Source organism: Cervus canadensis, chromosome 1 (assembly GCF_019320065.1).
Source record: "Cervus canadensis isolate Bull #8, Minnesota chromosome 1, ASM1932006v1, whole genome shotgun sequence".
NCBI classification, from domain to species: Eukaryota; Metazoa; Chordata; class Mammalia; order Artiodactyla; family Cervidae; genus Cervus; species Cervus canadensis.
In genome coordinates, this window is record NC_057386.1 from 12,233,247 (window position 1) to 12,250,323 (window position 17,077).

The 17,077-nt window shown below is 50.9% G+C and overlaps 1 protein-coding gene across 12 annotated transcripts in view; it reads right to left on the reverse strand.

Annotated features, from left to right (window-relative positions):
* The window catches only part of CCDC57 (coiled-coil domain containing 57), a 113,544-nt gene that overhangs the window by 48,849 nt on the left and 47,618 nt on the right, over positions 1 to 17,077 (reverse strand). For 3 of the 12 annotated variants that reach the window (XR_006268651.1, XM_043463919.1, XM_043463920.1), the window contains exons 13-15: positions 13,649 to 13,752; positions 10,359 to 10,559; positions 4,866 to 5,052 (exon numbers count right to left, since the gene is read on the reverse strand). Coding sequence is in view for 6 of the 12 variants with exons in the window: in XM_043463919.1 (XP_043319854.1) it covers positions 4,866 to 5,052; positions 10,359 to 10,559; positions 13,649 to 13,752 (492 nt within the window). In the remaining 6 variants the exon portion in view is untranslated. The other 9 variants (XR_006268641.1, XR_006268635.1, XR_006268650.1 and 6 more) reach the window with 7 other exon arrangements.

Genomic DNA, 17,077 nt, shown 5'->3' on the forward strand with positions numbered 1-17,077 from the left:
TCCTGGCCTTACCCCCAGCAGATGGTGTGATGGCCTCTGTCCCAGAGGTGAGGGGTGAGCACTTGCAGCTGGGCTGATGGGAGTGCAAATGGGGCTGGGGCACCTGAGGACACGTGATGCCCCAGCATTGCCACCTACCCACTCACTTAGAGATTAGGTAGGAGAGTGAAATTCTGAGTCAGGGCCACATGCCCAATCACACAGTCTGCCTGTCTGAAAGTGCAGGTCCGAACCACATGAGCCTGCTTGTTTGTAAATGCAGATCTGAAGGCCTTGAACTGGAGAAGGGGGGATGTGGCTGGGACAGGAGCCTGACCCCAGGCTGTGGGGGATGCAGGATGAAACCAGGGTAAGTGAAGGGGCGGCTCCGCTAGCTCCCTGGGAGATGAAGTTCTTTTCCAGAGGCGGACAGGTGAGGACAAGCCCTGGGGCTGACCCTGCCCAGTGGTGCTGGAACCAGAGGGAGCCCAAGTGGGCATAGCTCTGCCTTGGCTGGATGGTACATAACACACTTCTGTCACAGTTGGTCACTCTGTACCACTTAGTGACAACAGTCACATGACTGATGACCTGGATAAATCAGCTTTGTAAAAAAACATGCAGACAGACCAGTCTTGGTCACAACTTTTGCTGTCTCCCTATGTGGGAGAGCAGAAACCTATTGCCACATGGTATTGGGGAGGGTGGCCTTCCCAAAAGGGAACTAATGGAGTGTGCTGGGCATTCTTAAAATAGTTTTTTTCTTTTTTAAATTAATTAATTTGGCTGCTCCGGGTCTTCATTGCTTCATGCGGGCTTTTTCTAGTTGTGGAGAGTTTGGGGGCTACTCTCTAGTTGCTATGCTCAGTCTTCTCATTGTGGTGGCTTCTCTTGTGGAACATGGGCTCTAGAGCACGTGGGCTCAGTAGTTAATGCAGATGGGCTCAGGAGTTGTGGCTCCAAAGCACAGGCTCAGAAGTTGCGCAAGGGCTTAGTTGCCCCGGGCCATGTGGGATCCTCCCAGACTGGGATCAAACCTGTGTCCTCTGCATTGCAAGGCGGATTCTTAACCACTGGACCACCAGGGAAGCCCTGTACTGGGCATTCTTACAAACCACCACGATGCACAGGTTCACAGAGCAAACCCCTCACCCTTCTCCTCTCATCTACTATCCTCCTCAAAGTGTTAGGATGGAGGTGCTTCCTTCCAGCCTACCCTCTGTGTGCATGCGGGCACACACGCTGTGTATGTTCACCTGGGCCTCAGAGCACACTGTTCTGCAGGCCGCTCTTCTCATAGGCTGACATGTCTGGGCTGGCACACACATCATGTGGGCAGCAGGCTGAGCCTGGTCCTTAGAGTGTCCAAGTCTGTGAGGAAACAACACAAAGTGAGGAGTTTTGAAGTAATTTGGAAGGGCCACATTTTATTGTACTTGACAAAATAATTATCCACAGTGGACTGGAGCTGAAGGGGGAAAACGGGCTGTCTCTCTCATTTGAGAAGTACCATGCAGAGATGGTGCCCAATGGGAACGTGGGAGACCCGTGGGCATGCAAGCAGCCCACACGCTCTCTTTTTAAAAATTTGCTTACTTATTTTTGGCTGTGCTGGGTCTTTGTTGCTGTGAGTGGACTTTCTCTTGCTGCAATGTGCAGGCTTACTGCAGTGGTTTCCCTTATGGAGCACAGGCTCTAGGATGCATGGGCTTCAGCAGTTACGGTGTGTGGGCTCAGAAGTTGTGGTTCATGGGCTCCAGAGTGCGGGTTCAAGATTTGTGTGGCAGGGGCTTAGATGCCTCGTGGCATGTGAAGTCTTCTCGGGCCAGGGATTGAATCCATGCCCCCCGTATTGGCAGGGGGACGGGACCAGCAGGGAAGTCCACCCCACATGCCCTTGAGGGTTAAAGCAGCAGCCATGGTCCGATTCCAATGTCCCAAAGATGGACCCCTAGACCTTCCCAATTGCTTTCTTACGTAACAAAAAACACTGCCAAACATCCTTGCGTATGCATCTTTTTCAGATTTGTGAGAAAATATTTTAAAAAGATCTCTAGGGGAAGATTTGCATATTCAAAGGGTATGATAATTTTAAAAGTTGTGAGATGCAGGCAAACTGCCCTCTGAAAGGCTTCACCAATGACAGCTCTTGCGATGAGACTTTTTAGTCTGGGCGTAAACTCGACGCTGACTTACTTGCCCTCTTCAGACTCCTGCAGAGGCATGTGGCATCCACACCCTTGTCACTTCTGGGGATTTTCTCCTAGACGCTCCATCCAGCACTTTGCTTGCCATCAGTGGATGCCCAAATTGGGTACTGATTCTATCTGTCAGGTATGTTGCAAATATTTTTCCCATCTGTTATTTGTCTCTTATCTTTGTGTACGATGTCTTTTCCTTACAGATGTTTTAGGATGTGACGACGTCAACTCTGTTGTTTTTGCCTTTCCCACTTCTAGGTGGTTTTAGACTTTTTTTTACCATTATTTAGGGAAGCCTAAATAATGAACTGAGCCAGTGTGCACAGCGAATGGGGAAAAGGGCGGTTGGAGCAGAATCCCACATCCCTACACATACAGAAGTCTTAGGAAATGAAGGAGCGATAACCAGAGATGCAGATGAAAACAGTTACAGGCCACCATGTGCTGCTCTATGGTAGTACTAGAAAGACTAGGGACTTCGGGGAGATTTCCAGCAAAATGCACATGTCCAGAATTGATCCAAGAAGAGGCAGAAAATCGATACAGACATATCACCAGAGAAGAAAACCAGAAGAGATTACTAAAAGCCTACCACTAATGAAAACACCAGGCATGGAAGGCTCTACTGCCGAGGTCTCTCTAACTTTCAGAGAAGGCTGCAAACTTGGCTGCTAGGGATGTGTAGCTTTCTCTGACACTGGGAGGCACAGGAGGGCAGGTCCGGCAATGGAGGATCTGCTCCTTCGTTGGACAGGTGGGCAGATGGATGGATGAGGGGTAGATGGGTTGAGAGACGTGTGAATGTGTCAGTGAGTGGATGCTGGATAGAGAGATAGGTGAATGACACATATTTGGCTGTGAGATCAGCTGATTAGACAAGGAATTCACCATGAGGGGAAAGACAGGTTCACTTGAATAAAAGGTCAGAGGGGGAGGGAGGCATGGCTGTGCCTCCCTCTGGAAGCCTCGGGGGCTGGGAGGGCACCTGAGCAGTGGCAGGGCTTGGCACAGAGGCCAAGGTCAAGGAGAAGCAAGGTTCAGATGTGGGAGGGAACAGAGTGGAATTAAGAAATGGAGCCATAAGTGCTGAAGGCCATGAAATGACAGGCGTGTGGGGCGGGGAGCACGAGTACACGGCATGGCCTTTAAAAGTAAAAACAGGGTTTTTAGTGAACTTGGCAGAAGATGGCCCAGAAGTGCCCCTAAGGAACAAGCAAAGCCAAACCTTCCCCTTCAACTTGTGGAACAGAAGGAGGACTGAATGGAAGGAGGGCTTTGTCAAACGGGTTCCAAGGGAAGAAGACAACTCCCGTGAAAGATGCCCACTGTTGCTGCTTGCACACTGATGACATCTAGAAATACACTGAGCACTGCTCGCCCTTCTATCAGGGGTCGGTTCTTAGAAGGACAAAGCCTCTGAGTTTAAGTCTCGCCCAGGTCCCCTACCCACAAAAGGTGGATGTGTACAGCGGTCTACAAGTATAACTGGGGATCATTTTACATGGATGGTTTGGTTTACCTCTGTATCCCGGGCGCCTGGCACATAGCAGCCACTCAGCAAGATGTCTGCTGAAAACACAAGTGATTTGTCTGCTCCGCCATGGTCTTCCACACCCTGTCCCCTCAGTTCCACTGTCTCCTTTGTGCTCCTAAGTCCCGCTTCCCATCACTTGGTAATTTCAGGAGTCAACATATTAAGGCTAAATAGTAATATATTCAAAACAACTATTCTCATTCATGCAGGTATGTGCTGGGGAGAGACCAGCGTGGATGTTCTGTCCTGTCTCCTCCCCTTCAGTGGGAAGTGCTTTCTGGACACTGCAGTGGTTGGGGGTGAGAAGGACCCAGGAGGGAAGCCAGGGCTCTCGTTAGTCAAGAGAAACATTTTGTGGATACCCTGTTGCTCTGAGCTCTTTACAGGCATGCTGGGGCACTCTGCCTCCAATAGGAAATGCAAGTCAGGGACCTTGCTCCTAAAGTAGGTGAGCTGTCATGGAGAGAGGGGTGGCTTAGTTTCACATCAACAACAGGGTGAAATCCCAAAGACCCCAGATTTGGAGATCATCACAGTTACTCAAAGCTGTGGCTGGAAAAGGACAGAGGCAGGAGCCACAGAAGGTGAGGGGGAGGCTGCAAGAAAGGGGCCGACGCCTTAGCTGCAGGAAAACCAAGGGGCTTAAAAGCAGGGAGGCTGGTGCGCCGAGATGCTGGGAGAGGCCCAACATCTAGCAGCTCTAGTGGGTTAACCGTGGGACCTCAGGCCCGGCCCATGGGTCCCTTTCTCAGGAACCAGCACCCAAGACCCCCATGACGGGCAGCCTGGGCGTCTGCAGCCCACGGTCCAGGCCTTGGCCTTGCTGCACACACTGCCGCCTTTATCCTGAGGAGGCCAAGCCTGGGAATGGCCTGGGAACACGGCAGCCTTTGCTGCCACCACAAAGCCGCATAGAAACACCAGCTGCTTCGCTAACCTGTGGCATTTTTCTCACAAAATGCTGCCAGAGGGGTGGGTTCACGGGACTCCCACCACAGAGATCAAGCTGAGTCCTGTCTGTTCTCCCTCTGTCCCCAACCCCAGCCTGGGCTGGGCCTCCCCCCTCCGCCCAGCCCTCCTTAGGCCAGCCCTCCCCTGCACCCTGCACCTCCATCCCCAGAGCAGGGGTGGAGTCGGGGGGAATGACCCACCGGTGAGGTGCCCCAGCTCCGCTCGCAGCCGGTTCCCCAGCTCCAGGAGCTGCTCCTTCTCCAGGCGCAGCCGCAGGATCTTCCTGGCAGCCTCCTTGAGCTTCCTCTGGAGTCGGGGTACAGACAGGACCTGCAGGGGCTGCGTCCCATGGTCCTCCTTCCCCATGGGTCCCCCGTCTGCAGGAACCTGTGAACAAACCCACACGGCAGAGACATCAGATGAGCCTGGGGTTGGTGGGGGGGAAGGAGGAAGTGGGAGTGAGGGTGCGGACGGAGGGAGCCACTGCCTAACCAACTGTCCCAGAACCCACACCACTGGGTGACGTCCCTCCAACATGACGCATCCACAGCAGCCTTCGCTCTCATTGCCGGGGGGTTGGGGGGTGGAATGGGGGGACGGCGGGAAGTATGTGATGAAGGTCCTCAAAGCTTCCAGGCCAAGGCTTGCCTGCCCTTGCTTACTCTGTGGCTCCCGCACCCCCTCACCGCCACCGCCTTTGTGTCTTTCCAGGGAAGACAATGAGGAAGCAGCCCAGGCCTGGGACCCATGAGGGCTACACATGTGATCACCACCTCCTCTGCTGGCCCCTTTGTCATAGGCTGGGTGTCTGGTGTGGAAGGGGGCCGGCGGAGAACTGAAGTGAGGCCTGTGACGGGAACCCAGCCTCGGTTACTCTTTCTCCAGCCCTGGACATCTGCGCGGCTGGGCCCCTCTCCAGTGCCTCCTCTGCCCTCACTCACTCAGCACGTTGTTTCCCCTGCCTCCTCTCTGACTTCATCTGTCCAGACTCCTAACTCAGACATTTTCTCCACCTGTCCTTCAGACTTCCCTCAAACATCACAGGCTGGCCCAGCTTTCCCACTGTCCTGACCCTGATGAGAGTGCAGAGAGAAAGCAAAGGAGGCCAAAGGAAGGAGCAGTGGCTGCTTGGGGTCTCATCTTGTGGGCTGGGAGGTAGCCCCGGGGCAACACTCAAGGTCTGAGCCCCCTTGCCCAGGCGGCACCATACGGCCCTCCATTCTACCACTGGCCCAGCTGTCCCATTTCCCGCTATCCCACGGTCCAACCGTGTGGCTCTTATACGCACATGCTGTCCCACCTAGAGGGGGAAAAGAGAAAGGGAAAAAGGAGAATGTGTGTGGCTGTCTTTGTGCCGGGCAGGGGCCCAGGAAGAGCCAGTGGTGTCCAAGGCCCCGAGGGAAGCAGGTGGCCTACTTAGGCATGGCTATTGCCAACACCTATGAAAAGCTGCACTGCTAACCTAGCCAGGCAAACTGGCGCCAGAATGAGGAACCTGCTCTGTGTCCCTGGAATGGACCAGCACACCCTGTCCTGGCCGTTTCCTGGTGTGCCTTTCCAGGGCTGGCATGCACCTGTGCCCTCCTATGGCCTTGGAGCCACGGTGACTGCACAGCACATGCCTGGCATGTGGCGTGAAGGGGGCATATGGAGGTGAGATGGCAAAGGGGACGTCAGGGAAAGGCCTTGGCGCAGGGCCTCTCAAGGGCACAGGACCGGGACTGGTGGGAAACCTGGAGTGTGAACTCACACACAGGGCTGCACAGGCCCCAGATGGCGGACATGACGACCCCTTTGGAAAGTCGCACAGCCTCCAGGGGTGTAGCCCTGGGGTTGGGGGACCAGCCTGGCCAATTCTCCAGGCTTGGTCCCCCTCTACAGGGATATGCTGTAGGATTATCTTGTGTTATCTAAAGTAAAATCCCGAAAACAGAAACTTTCCAAACCTCAGAACACTTAGAATTTTAAAAATCTCTTCAAAAGCAGCACCCCGCCCACCCACCTACCCCCGTCACCTGCCCAGCAAAGACGACCCCTGGCCTGAGCCGAGGAACCAACGCTGCCCAGGACGTGGCAGGGCTCAGGGCTGGGGAGTCCTGATCTTGAATGGTCAATGTTCTTTCACACAGTGATTGTACGCGATGAGCGGGGGACTGCAGCAGAGTGCCCCGCTCTTAAGCTCAGTTCCTGGTAAGATGAAGCTTATTTTGATGACTCTACAGCCTCACCCCACAGTGACACAGTGCTAATAATGACCTGAAACACCTAAGAGCTTCTGCACTGCTACATTCTGGGGCCAAGGTCCCACCCTGTGACGGCCACGTCCCACCTGCCCCCACCTTGCTCGGGTGCAAGTCCCAGCATCTTGGCCAGAATCCACACAGCAGAGGGGAAGCTTGAGGCATCCTAATGACTCTGTTCCCCAGGAAGAGAGTGTCTGGCCTCCCCCCAGAAGCCCTGTGGGGAGGCTGAGGACCAGGGAGAAGCAGTGTGGGCTCCCTGGGGGCAGGCTCCCAAACTTCCAGTCAGAGCCAGTGGGAGGGAGAGCAGCGCCAGCAGCCAGCACTGCCCCCTAGTGGTCGAAGCCGGGAGACTTCCAGTAGGCGTCTTGTCTGGGGTCTGGGCAGAGGGGCCCAAGGGAGGGAGGGGCCTGGGTGAACAGAGAAACAGGGAAGTGTGACCATGCAGCCTGATGGGAGCTCCGTGGTCTGCAGGTCCCTTCTGGGTTGGGGGTCTGGTCTTGATGGGGCAGAATCTCATCCCCAGGGAGAAGCTGTAGGGTGGCCTGAGGCCTCATGCCCCTGTCTCACTGCTGGTGCTTCCTCCCCTCTCCGCACATATCTTTCTCTGAACCATCTGAGGGTGAGTTGGAGACATTGCACCCCTTTATGCCCTGATACTTCATTTTGTACTTTCTAAAAATAGGGGCATTCTCTTAGTAATCAGTTAAGAAACCTGCCCAGATGGCTGACCCAACCCGTCTCGAAAGCTGCACAGCCTCTAGGGGTGCAAAGGTTGAGGGGGTGCGGGACCGGCTAGGCCATCCTTTCTCTAGGCTTGGTCCTCCTCTACAGGAACATGGCAGAAGTTTCACAGGGCCATGGCATTATGACCTAACGCACAGTTCACAGGCACCTCCATCAGCTCTCCAGACATCCTTTATGGCCTGTTTCTCCTGCCTTGGGTCCATGATCCCACACGTCTTCCATGTCCCGGCTCTCCTCAGTCCTCAGCAGAATGCTCTCAACAGGACAGGCTGATGTTTAGTGTCCCTCGGTCAGGATCTGTCCAAGATCTCATACTTGGAGTCAGGAGCGAGGCTGTCCCTCTCCCGTCCATTGGCCCACGATGTCCGTCTGTCCCAGTGTCGGTAACGGAAGCTGATCCCTCGGAAGTGGTGTCCATGGGCTGCTGCACTGGAAGGTTACTGTCTTCCCTTCACAATAAGAACTTGTGGGGAGATTTCTCATAAACAGCTTGTCCAGAATTTCAGCATCCACTGATGACCTTCCCATGGTGTCATTCCCTTAACATCCTACTGCAGGTCATTGCAGGTTGATGTTCTAAGTAAGAGTTTCTCTCTCTCCTTCCTTTCCTTGTCAGCTTATTTGCGTCAGCATGAATGCAACTCCCTGTTTTAGTAGGCAAATTATAACTGTGACTTCATGATTGACTAGTCTGCATCTGGTCAGTGGGAGCCCTTTATGCTGGCTCCTACCCCCTTGTCATGTCTCTGCAGTGGTGGAATCGGCCTCTTACCCTGGTTCTTCTCTACAGAGCAGGTAGTTCAGGAATGGGATCTAGGCACTGGCTGTGTGCTCACCTACCCTGGGGAGCCACTGTTCCTTGGCTCCCAGTGGATGGAGCCAGGATGTGCGAACACCCCTCTCTTCAAAGTAACCCACGAGTTTAACCTGGTGACTCCAAGCCCAATCTGTGCCCCAGAGGTACCTCAGCCCTCCCCACCACCGTTTCCCCCAGTCTCGGAAGCCTGGTGCCCACAACCTCTTCTCTGGGCACCCAAAACACAGCTGGGCAATTATGAGTGGAGCCTGGATTGGGTGGGCCTGGTCTGGGCCAAGGGTTTCCTGTACCTCCAATTTCTCACCCTAGGAGTGACCTCACCAAGGTCAAGGGACACCTAGACCTGGAAGGAGGTGGGACCCTGACAGCTGTGCAGAAACTACAAGACCCGGAGAGCTCACTCAACACCCACCCTGGGAGAACAGCCGTGGGCCTCAAGTTGCTTCAGATCCCAGGATGTCTGCCGAGGGATAAGTACTTCAACTTTAATTTCCACTCATTTGCAGGGTTTCTTCCTCTTTCGCTCAAAACAGGTGGGGTCAGTGAGTTATGTGAGGGCTGCTAACAAGGGAGCTATGAGGGCCACTGGGGCTGCAGCAAGCCCCTGGCAACACCTGGAACAGCTGTGGCCATGGCAGGAGAGCAGACACATAGCTGGCAGCTGCTGCCCGGCTGGGTCCAGAGCCTCTGGACTTGACTCCTGAGATACAGGACTGTGGAGATGTCTGAGGCTCCTGGGGACGACACCCACCTACCGATGGCACAGAGGGTTCACTTTCCACTTCCTGTGCCCCACAGCTCAGACTCCCTCAGCCTCCCCCTCACCAGCCCCTAAAGACACTCCTCACATGTTTGCCCCTGCCAAGGCACAGCGGCCTCCCTTGTGTTCACTGGGTCAGACAGCGTCCTGGGCTGCATATTCTCCCTTCGAGGCCCTTCAGAGCCCCTGATAGTAGGTCCTGGAGGTGGGTCCCTCCTGTGTCCCTGTGTTACTCTCAGAGCTTGGTCGGTGGGATAAGAGCCACTCAGCAGGGGGTGGGGTGGGTGGGGAATGCAGTCAATGCTGTTTCTGCCTGGGGACTCTCAGCACCTTCCAGACATCATTTTATTGTCCCTAAAACCTTCTGCTTATGACTAACCTATCTGCAGACATAGGTAACACAGGTAACTGCAGGTCACTGCAGGAAACAGGTAACTGCAGGTCACTGCTGCAATCACAATCACAGGTAACTGCAGGTCACCATCTGTGATTGCAGGTAACTGACAGATCTCAGGTGTGTCACATGATGCCTGTGACAAAAGCCAGTCTTTGCAGCATTTCTGTAACGGCATTCAGGAAGCGGGCAAGTAGCCTGTCTGGTAGGCATGTAGGGGAAACGTGCTGTGGTAGAACTCATGCCCTGGCTTGGGACCTTGGCCTAAACCCAACCATGGAACTGGAGGGGGACGGGGTGCCAAGGGCCTGACCAGAACCAGGACACTAGGTGGCCTGGTGGCCAATGCTCCAGGCAGTATCTCAAACACTCTGAGAAGCTTATGAGATCCACAGGGCCCACCCCTGGGGGTCCTCTGGAAGGAAAAGTCACCTTGTTATATCCATTTCAGGGCTCCCCAGGCCCTTGAAGCACATGGTCAAGGCCTCCTGTTCTAGAGGACATGGAATGGCCCCCTTCACGTGTGTAGGCACCCTACATAGTTTTACATGAGGGATCTCAGCGACCTGCAGGACAAGGGCGGGGTGGCAGCCCTTTACGGCATCTGCAGGGAACAGCCCAGACAAGGCCAGCCCAGCCAAGGAAGAAGAGGGAGGGTGGGGCGGGCTCCCCACTGGCCAAGACCACACCCCAGACCAGTCCCGCACAGGATGCCAAGCACCACAGGGCACCCACCTCTCCTCCAACAGCTGCAGTATCTGAGGCCTTTGGCTGCTGCCTGCTGGCAGCACCCCCACTTTCCTTCCGAGCTGACCCGAGATGCTTCTCCAGCTCGGCCACCTGCTTCTGCAGCTGCAGAGCCTCCAGGTGCACCTGGTCCAGCTCATGGAGAAGCTCTCGCTGGATGGTGTCCACGTCCAGGGGTTCCTGCAGCACCTAAGAGGCCATTTTAGAGGCAATGTTAGGAAGGAGGCAGGCTCTGGGAGGGGGTCTGGAACAGATCAGCAGGGAGGACAGGGAAGCAGAAGAAGGGCAGCACTAGGTGGCAGAAAGTCCAGAAAGATCAGAAGGACACATGCCGGTCAGCCTCCCCTCTCTGGCTTAATTCCAACCTCCATAAGACTGCACCCCTGCAACCAAGCCACTGCACTTCTGGTCCCACCTAGTCAGGCTCCCCAGTGGCTTCACTTGTCACCCCCAGAGTGAAGATGTGGGCACCTGCAGCAGAGCCTACACTGGACCCAAAGGTGGTTGGGGAGAGTCTGTGCATGGAAGTGTCTGGACAACAGGTCTTAAAACCCTCTCCCTGGGCCTGAGTCCCAGGTGGAGACAAAGGGCAAGTAATCATGGGCAGGGGTGGGAAGGCCCAAGCATATCAAATGACAGAAGTGGAGGAAGGGGCAGGAATGGAAGCCCCAGCCGCACGAGCAGCCTGGGTCAGCTGCGGGGTGGCCGGGAGGTATGTCAGCAGAGTCCAGGCCAGAGTTCTGGGGCCACCCTGTCCTTCAGCTGCCTCTCTGGACGTCTACTCTCCCGGCATAAAGAGGGAAAGACAGGCAAAAAGAAAGACACACTTTTCTACACCCACAACTTTCCCATTTTATTCTCAGGAAGGTAAGATACCATCTTCCTATTCCGGAGGCTTCCACCAGGCTTCCACCTGGTGGCTCAGGTGGTAAAGAGTCTGCCTTAATGCAGGAGACCTGGGTTTAATGCCTGAGTCAGGAAGATTCTCCTGGAAAAGGGAACAGTAACCCACTCCAGTATTCTTGTCTGGAGAATTCCATGGAAAGAGGAGCCTGGCAGGTCACAGTTCATGGGATTACAAAGAGTCGGACATGACTGAGTGACTAACACTTTCCTGTTCCAGGGACTTCTATAATGAGTTTGTAATGAATATTTTATTCTTTGTCACACACACTAAAAAAGGTGATCATCTGATAAACAAATACTGTTAAGTAAAAAAACAAACAGAAAACACTTTACGGTAGACTTTTACCCTCAGGATAATCAAATCATCTGTGATTACCAAAACAAAATTAAAAGTTCTTATTTATATATTTATATCCTGTTTGTAGCTTGTGGGGCATGTGAAATCCTCACGGTGGGGCAGAACTGGGAAAGGGCACAGATCTGAAAGCCCCCTCCCCTCGTATGTGACACAAGTCTACAATCCCAGAAAGAGAAAAGCGGTCAAGTTCATCTCCACTGCAACAGCACAACTGCTCTTCAGTCAAGATAAGGCATCTGATTTCCAGGCACTGCCTGCTCCCCACAGGAGACAGAAAGCTCCGAGCAATGTCTGTCACTAGTCAGGAGTTCTGTTCCACAGAAGATGCAGTCTGCAGGATGGTGTAACCCACACACTTACAGACTTGAAAGGACATGGGAAAATGGCCCCAGGGGAAAGAAACATCACAAGGCAACACGGACGTGTGACACCACCAACACCAGCAGTAAGAGCTGTGCTCCCAGGGACATCATCGAGACCATGAAAAGGTAAGTCAGGGAATGGGAGGCAAAGTCTGCAAATCACGTATCTGATCAGAGACTTGAACCCAGAAAATACAAAGAACTCTGACAATTCAACAATGAGACGACAAACAGCCCAATTAAAAGTGGGCAGAGGATGCTCATGGACATTTCTTCAAAAAAGACATACAAATGGCTGATAAGCACACGAACACATGCTCAACGTCATTTTTTATCAGTTCAGTTCAGCTGTTCGGTCATGTCCAACTCTTTGCCACCCCATTTCTTTTATCAAGAAAATGCAAATGGGCCACAGTGAGGTCCACCTCAAACCTGCTAGGATGGCTAGAGTCAAAAAGACAGAAAGCAGCTGCTACAGGTGAGGACACAAGACATGGGGGCCCTTGTGCACCTTCCGGGAGTGGAAAGTGTGCAGCCACTGTGGAAATGTTTAGTGGTTCTCCAGAGAGTTGAATGTAGAATTACCCTGTGACCAGGGATTCCACTCCTTTACGTCTACCTGGAAGAACTGAAATAAGCACTTGGACAGATAGGAGTCCACCACATTGACAGCAGCCAAAGGGCGGAAGGAACCCAAGTGTCCAGCAGATGAGTGGGTACACTGAATGTGGGGTTCTTAAGAGGACGTTCCGACCCCTGCTACAACATGGATGAACCCTGAGGACATCATGCTGAGTGAAAGCAGCCAGTCACAGAAGAACAAATACTGAGTGATTTCACTCATAGGAGGCTCCCAGAGGAGACGGCTTCACAAAGATGAAAGAGTAGAGTTTACCAGGGGCTGGGGGCAGGAAACAGGGAGTTAAGTGTTCAATGGGGACAGAGTTTCTGTTCAAATGATAAAAACGTTCTATTGGGAATAGACCCTGGTGATGGTTACACAATACTGTGAATATACTTAACGTTACTGAATTGTACACACAAAAATGCCAAATTTTGTTATGTATATTTTACCAGAATTTAAAAAAACCACTAAACAAAAGAAGTATCACGAGATAACAGTAATGAAGCACAGGCTGAGTCACCAGCCCCAGGTGCCAGGGTGGAGCTGCAGTGGAGTTTGTCCAGTTGTCCCACCTCCACAGGAAGGAGTAGGTCAGGCCAGCACCTGGTTACAACCTGTCCCCCAGAAGGCAGGGCCGAGGGGACTGAAAGGGCCGGCACTGGGTAAAGCATCTAGAGTCACAGATGGTGGTGACGAGCGCATGCTCTTGCCACAGCTGGGTGCCTGGGTTTAATGTGGGTCCTTGGACTTGCTCAGCACATCCTGGGTGGGCAGAGACAAGGCCCTGCGTGTCAATGGCCAGCACTGTCCCTCCTGTCCTGGACTCCCCTCTATCGTCTACCAGATCCTCACCGTGTGCCTTCCAGGGACATATGAGAGGTGAACCAGCTATTCCCAACAATAACCCTGTCCTCACAGGGAACAGGAGGCACAGAGAGGCCACAGCAGATTCCTGGGGTTCACTGCCACCCCAGCAGGGCCCTCAGTTGGAAGACCTACACAGTCGAGTGTCAGAGGGTGGCCATACCTTCTGTCTCAGTCGTGCCACCAGGAAGCTCAGGAGATGTGATCTGTCTCCAAGCCTCCTGAGTGCCAGTCCCATGGACACTCTATCAACTGGCACAGCTCCTCCTGCAGAAAAAGTGATTTTGTCAGACTCACATTCCTACAGTCCTGGGGGAGCTTCCAACTGCCTGCTGTTGCCCTGGGGAGAAGGATATCTGTGGCGTCCAGGGCAGAGGTGCGTAGGTATGCTCTTCTCTGCCCTCCTCCAAGAATGGCCTACTTGTCATTGCTGGTCCACTGGGACGCTGAAGACTTTTTAAAGCTAAGTGGATGCAGTTGGGTGCCCACAAGGACTGAGATGAGATGCGCATGAAGAACAACCTTTATGCCAAGAAAGTAGGAGTCTTTGCAGAAGAAAAATACAACTTAACCAGCTAGTGTCTGTTAGAGGCCGACCTGTGTTGACTCCTAGTCATTTGGCTAGGAATAACGAAAATGTCCATACAATCCACAGGTCAAAGAAGAAATCACAATGGATATTAGAAATTACTTTGAACCGAATTACCATCAAAGCACAGCTTATCAAAACTTAAGGAATGCATCTAAAGCTGTCCTTTCAAAAGTATTTATAGCCATAGAAGATTTTTTTAGAAAAGAAAGATGAAAGATAAATGAGCTGAATGTCCATTTCAAAAATGAGAAAAAAAGCAAATAAGGTAGAAGAAAGGTTGGAATAAGCCAGTAATAGATGCTGAGGAAACACAAAACAATGTGTAATAGAGGATGACACAACACTCAAAACATCCATGACAGAATCCAAAATCACTCGTTATACCAACAACAAGGAAAATTGTACCTTGAATGATAAAAGACCATATCAAGATAACAGATTAAAGCAATTCCAACAAGCAATATGATACACTCTCAAAACAAATGGAATATTGGAAGTTTCAGCCAAGGTGTGAAAAAAAATTTTTTTAAAAATGGAAATTTTAGAACCAAAACTATAATAAGAATCTCACTAGATGGGCTCAACAGAAGAAAGAATTGGTGAACGTGAAGAAAAAACAGAAATTTTCCAGTCTGAATAATACAGAAAACAGATTGGAAACAGACAGAGCCTCAGTGACCCGGGGGAGGAAAATAAAAGTTCTAATACTCTTGTCATTGGAGTCCATATAGGAAGGACAGCATGGAGCTAAAAAAAATACTTGAAGAAGTAATGGTTGAAAACTCCTCAAATTTGGTTCAGTTTCAATGCCAAAAGGATAAGCCAAGGAAATCTATGCCCAGACCATCATAATCAGATTTCTGAAACTAAAGACAAACTTTGAAAGCAGGCACCATCATAATCAGATTTCTGAAACTAAAGACAAACTTTGAAAGCAGGCAGAGAGAAATGATTCAAAGGCTTCTCATCAGAAACAATCATCTGATTTCTCCGCAGAAGAAAATGGTTTAAGTGCCAAAAGCAAAGAACCGTAAACTCATAATTTTATACCAGTGAGTATACTCTTCAGGGATGAAGGTGAAACAAAGACATCTCAGAGGTAGGAAAACCTTGTGAGTTTGTCACCAGCAGCCTTGCTGAAAACAATCTGTTGAAACAAGTGCTTCAGACAGAAGGAACCTAGAATCAAGAAAGAGTCACAGAAAGGATAAGGATTCAAGGAAAGAATGGACCATGCCTCTCCTCCTGAGTTTTTAAAATTATGTTTGACAAAAATAAATAAATAAATAAATAAAATTATGTTTGACAGTTGAAAGCAAAAATGAGAATCCTGTCTGATGTGGTTCTCGATGTATAGAGGGTGTTATTTGCAACAAGAAATGGGGTGATGAGGCCTGACAGGTGGTAAGATCCCCATATTCCACTTGAAATTGCAAAGTGCTGACACTAGTTGATCATGATAAGTAAGTATACTGTAATTCCTGGGGAAAACACTAGAAAAAGTACCTAAAGAGACTGAAAAACCAGATTAAAATAGAACACTAAAAAATGTTCAAGTAACCCAGTGGAGGCAGAATCATGACAAAAAACACAGATTTGTATTACAATAGGAATAGGAAGAAATTTCCTTAATCTGACACAAAAAGTAATGATTAAACTTTACAGTGTTGAAAATTCTTCTTTGGGATCAGGAAGAAAGTCAGCTATGATCAACATCATACTAAAGAGTTCAGTCAGGGGGAAATAACATAAGAAAAAAAAAGTAAAAGATATTAGCACTGGAAAAGCCAAAAGTAAGACTTCCATTACCTGCTACAAGATGACTATGTAGGCACTGTCCTGCCTGCCTTTTCCTTTCCTTCCTCAGCAATCAAGCCCATAAATCATCAGATGGGCGGCTGGAAGTTACCCTCCGGGGCTGACCCCCCTGAGAGCTGCAACCCAGCTGGCGAGGGAGTCAGGATGAAGGGCAGCCTGGCTCGGCTGTCAGAGCCAGGGTGGGCCTGGGTCAAAGGGTGGGGCCTCTATGTGGGAAAAGGCCTCCGTCTGTGCAAGGGAGGGTACTCACACCCAAGAATTGGATGGAAGAAGTAACGTACAAAGACAAGGAGTCAGGCTTCTCGTTGGAAAAGGAAGTTAAGAGAAATGGAAGTGGAGACCAGAACAAGCCTCTAAGACTGGACCAACCAATGAGGAACAGACTGATGAATAAATTTGTCTTACACTATGAATTTCTGTTGCCTTAGGAGATGGATCCAAAAAAATACTGCTAAGGTTTATGCAGAGGGTTCTGCCTATAAGTTTTCTTCTAGGAGTTTTATGATTTCTGGCCTCACATTTAGGTCTTTAATCCATTTTGAGCTTATTTTTATATGTGGTGTTAAAGAATGTTCTAATTTTGCTATTTTACATGTAGCTAGCTGTCCAGTCTTCCCAGGACCACTTATTGAACAGACTTTCTTTTTCCCATTGCATATGCTTGATTCCTCGATCACAGAATGAAATTTGGCCATTTGCAACAACATGGATGGACCAGAAGGGCATTATGCTCACTAAAATAAGTCAGAGAAAGACAAACACAGTATAATGTCTATGTGTGGAATCTAAAAAATATAACTAGTGAATATAACAAAAAAGAAACAGACTCACAGACATAGAAAACAAACTAATGCTTAATGTGGGGAAAGGGAAGCAGGGAGGGGTGAGATAATGTTAGAGGATTGAGAAGTACAAACCATTATGTATAAAATAAGTAAGATACAAGGACATACTGCACATGAGATGGCTCACTGTGCTGTGTTGGCAGGAGCCAGAGCAATGGCTTTCTCAGCTGCTAATCGGGGAGGAAATGATGTGAACAGTTTGGTCTGACCATCAACCAAAACATACTGCTGCTCAAAAGAAGTCAGACGAGAATCAGTTCAGTTCAGTTCAGTCACTCAGTCTCTTTGAGACCCCATGAATCAGCACGCCAGGCCTCCCTGTCCATCACCAACTCCC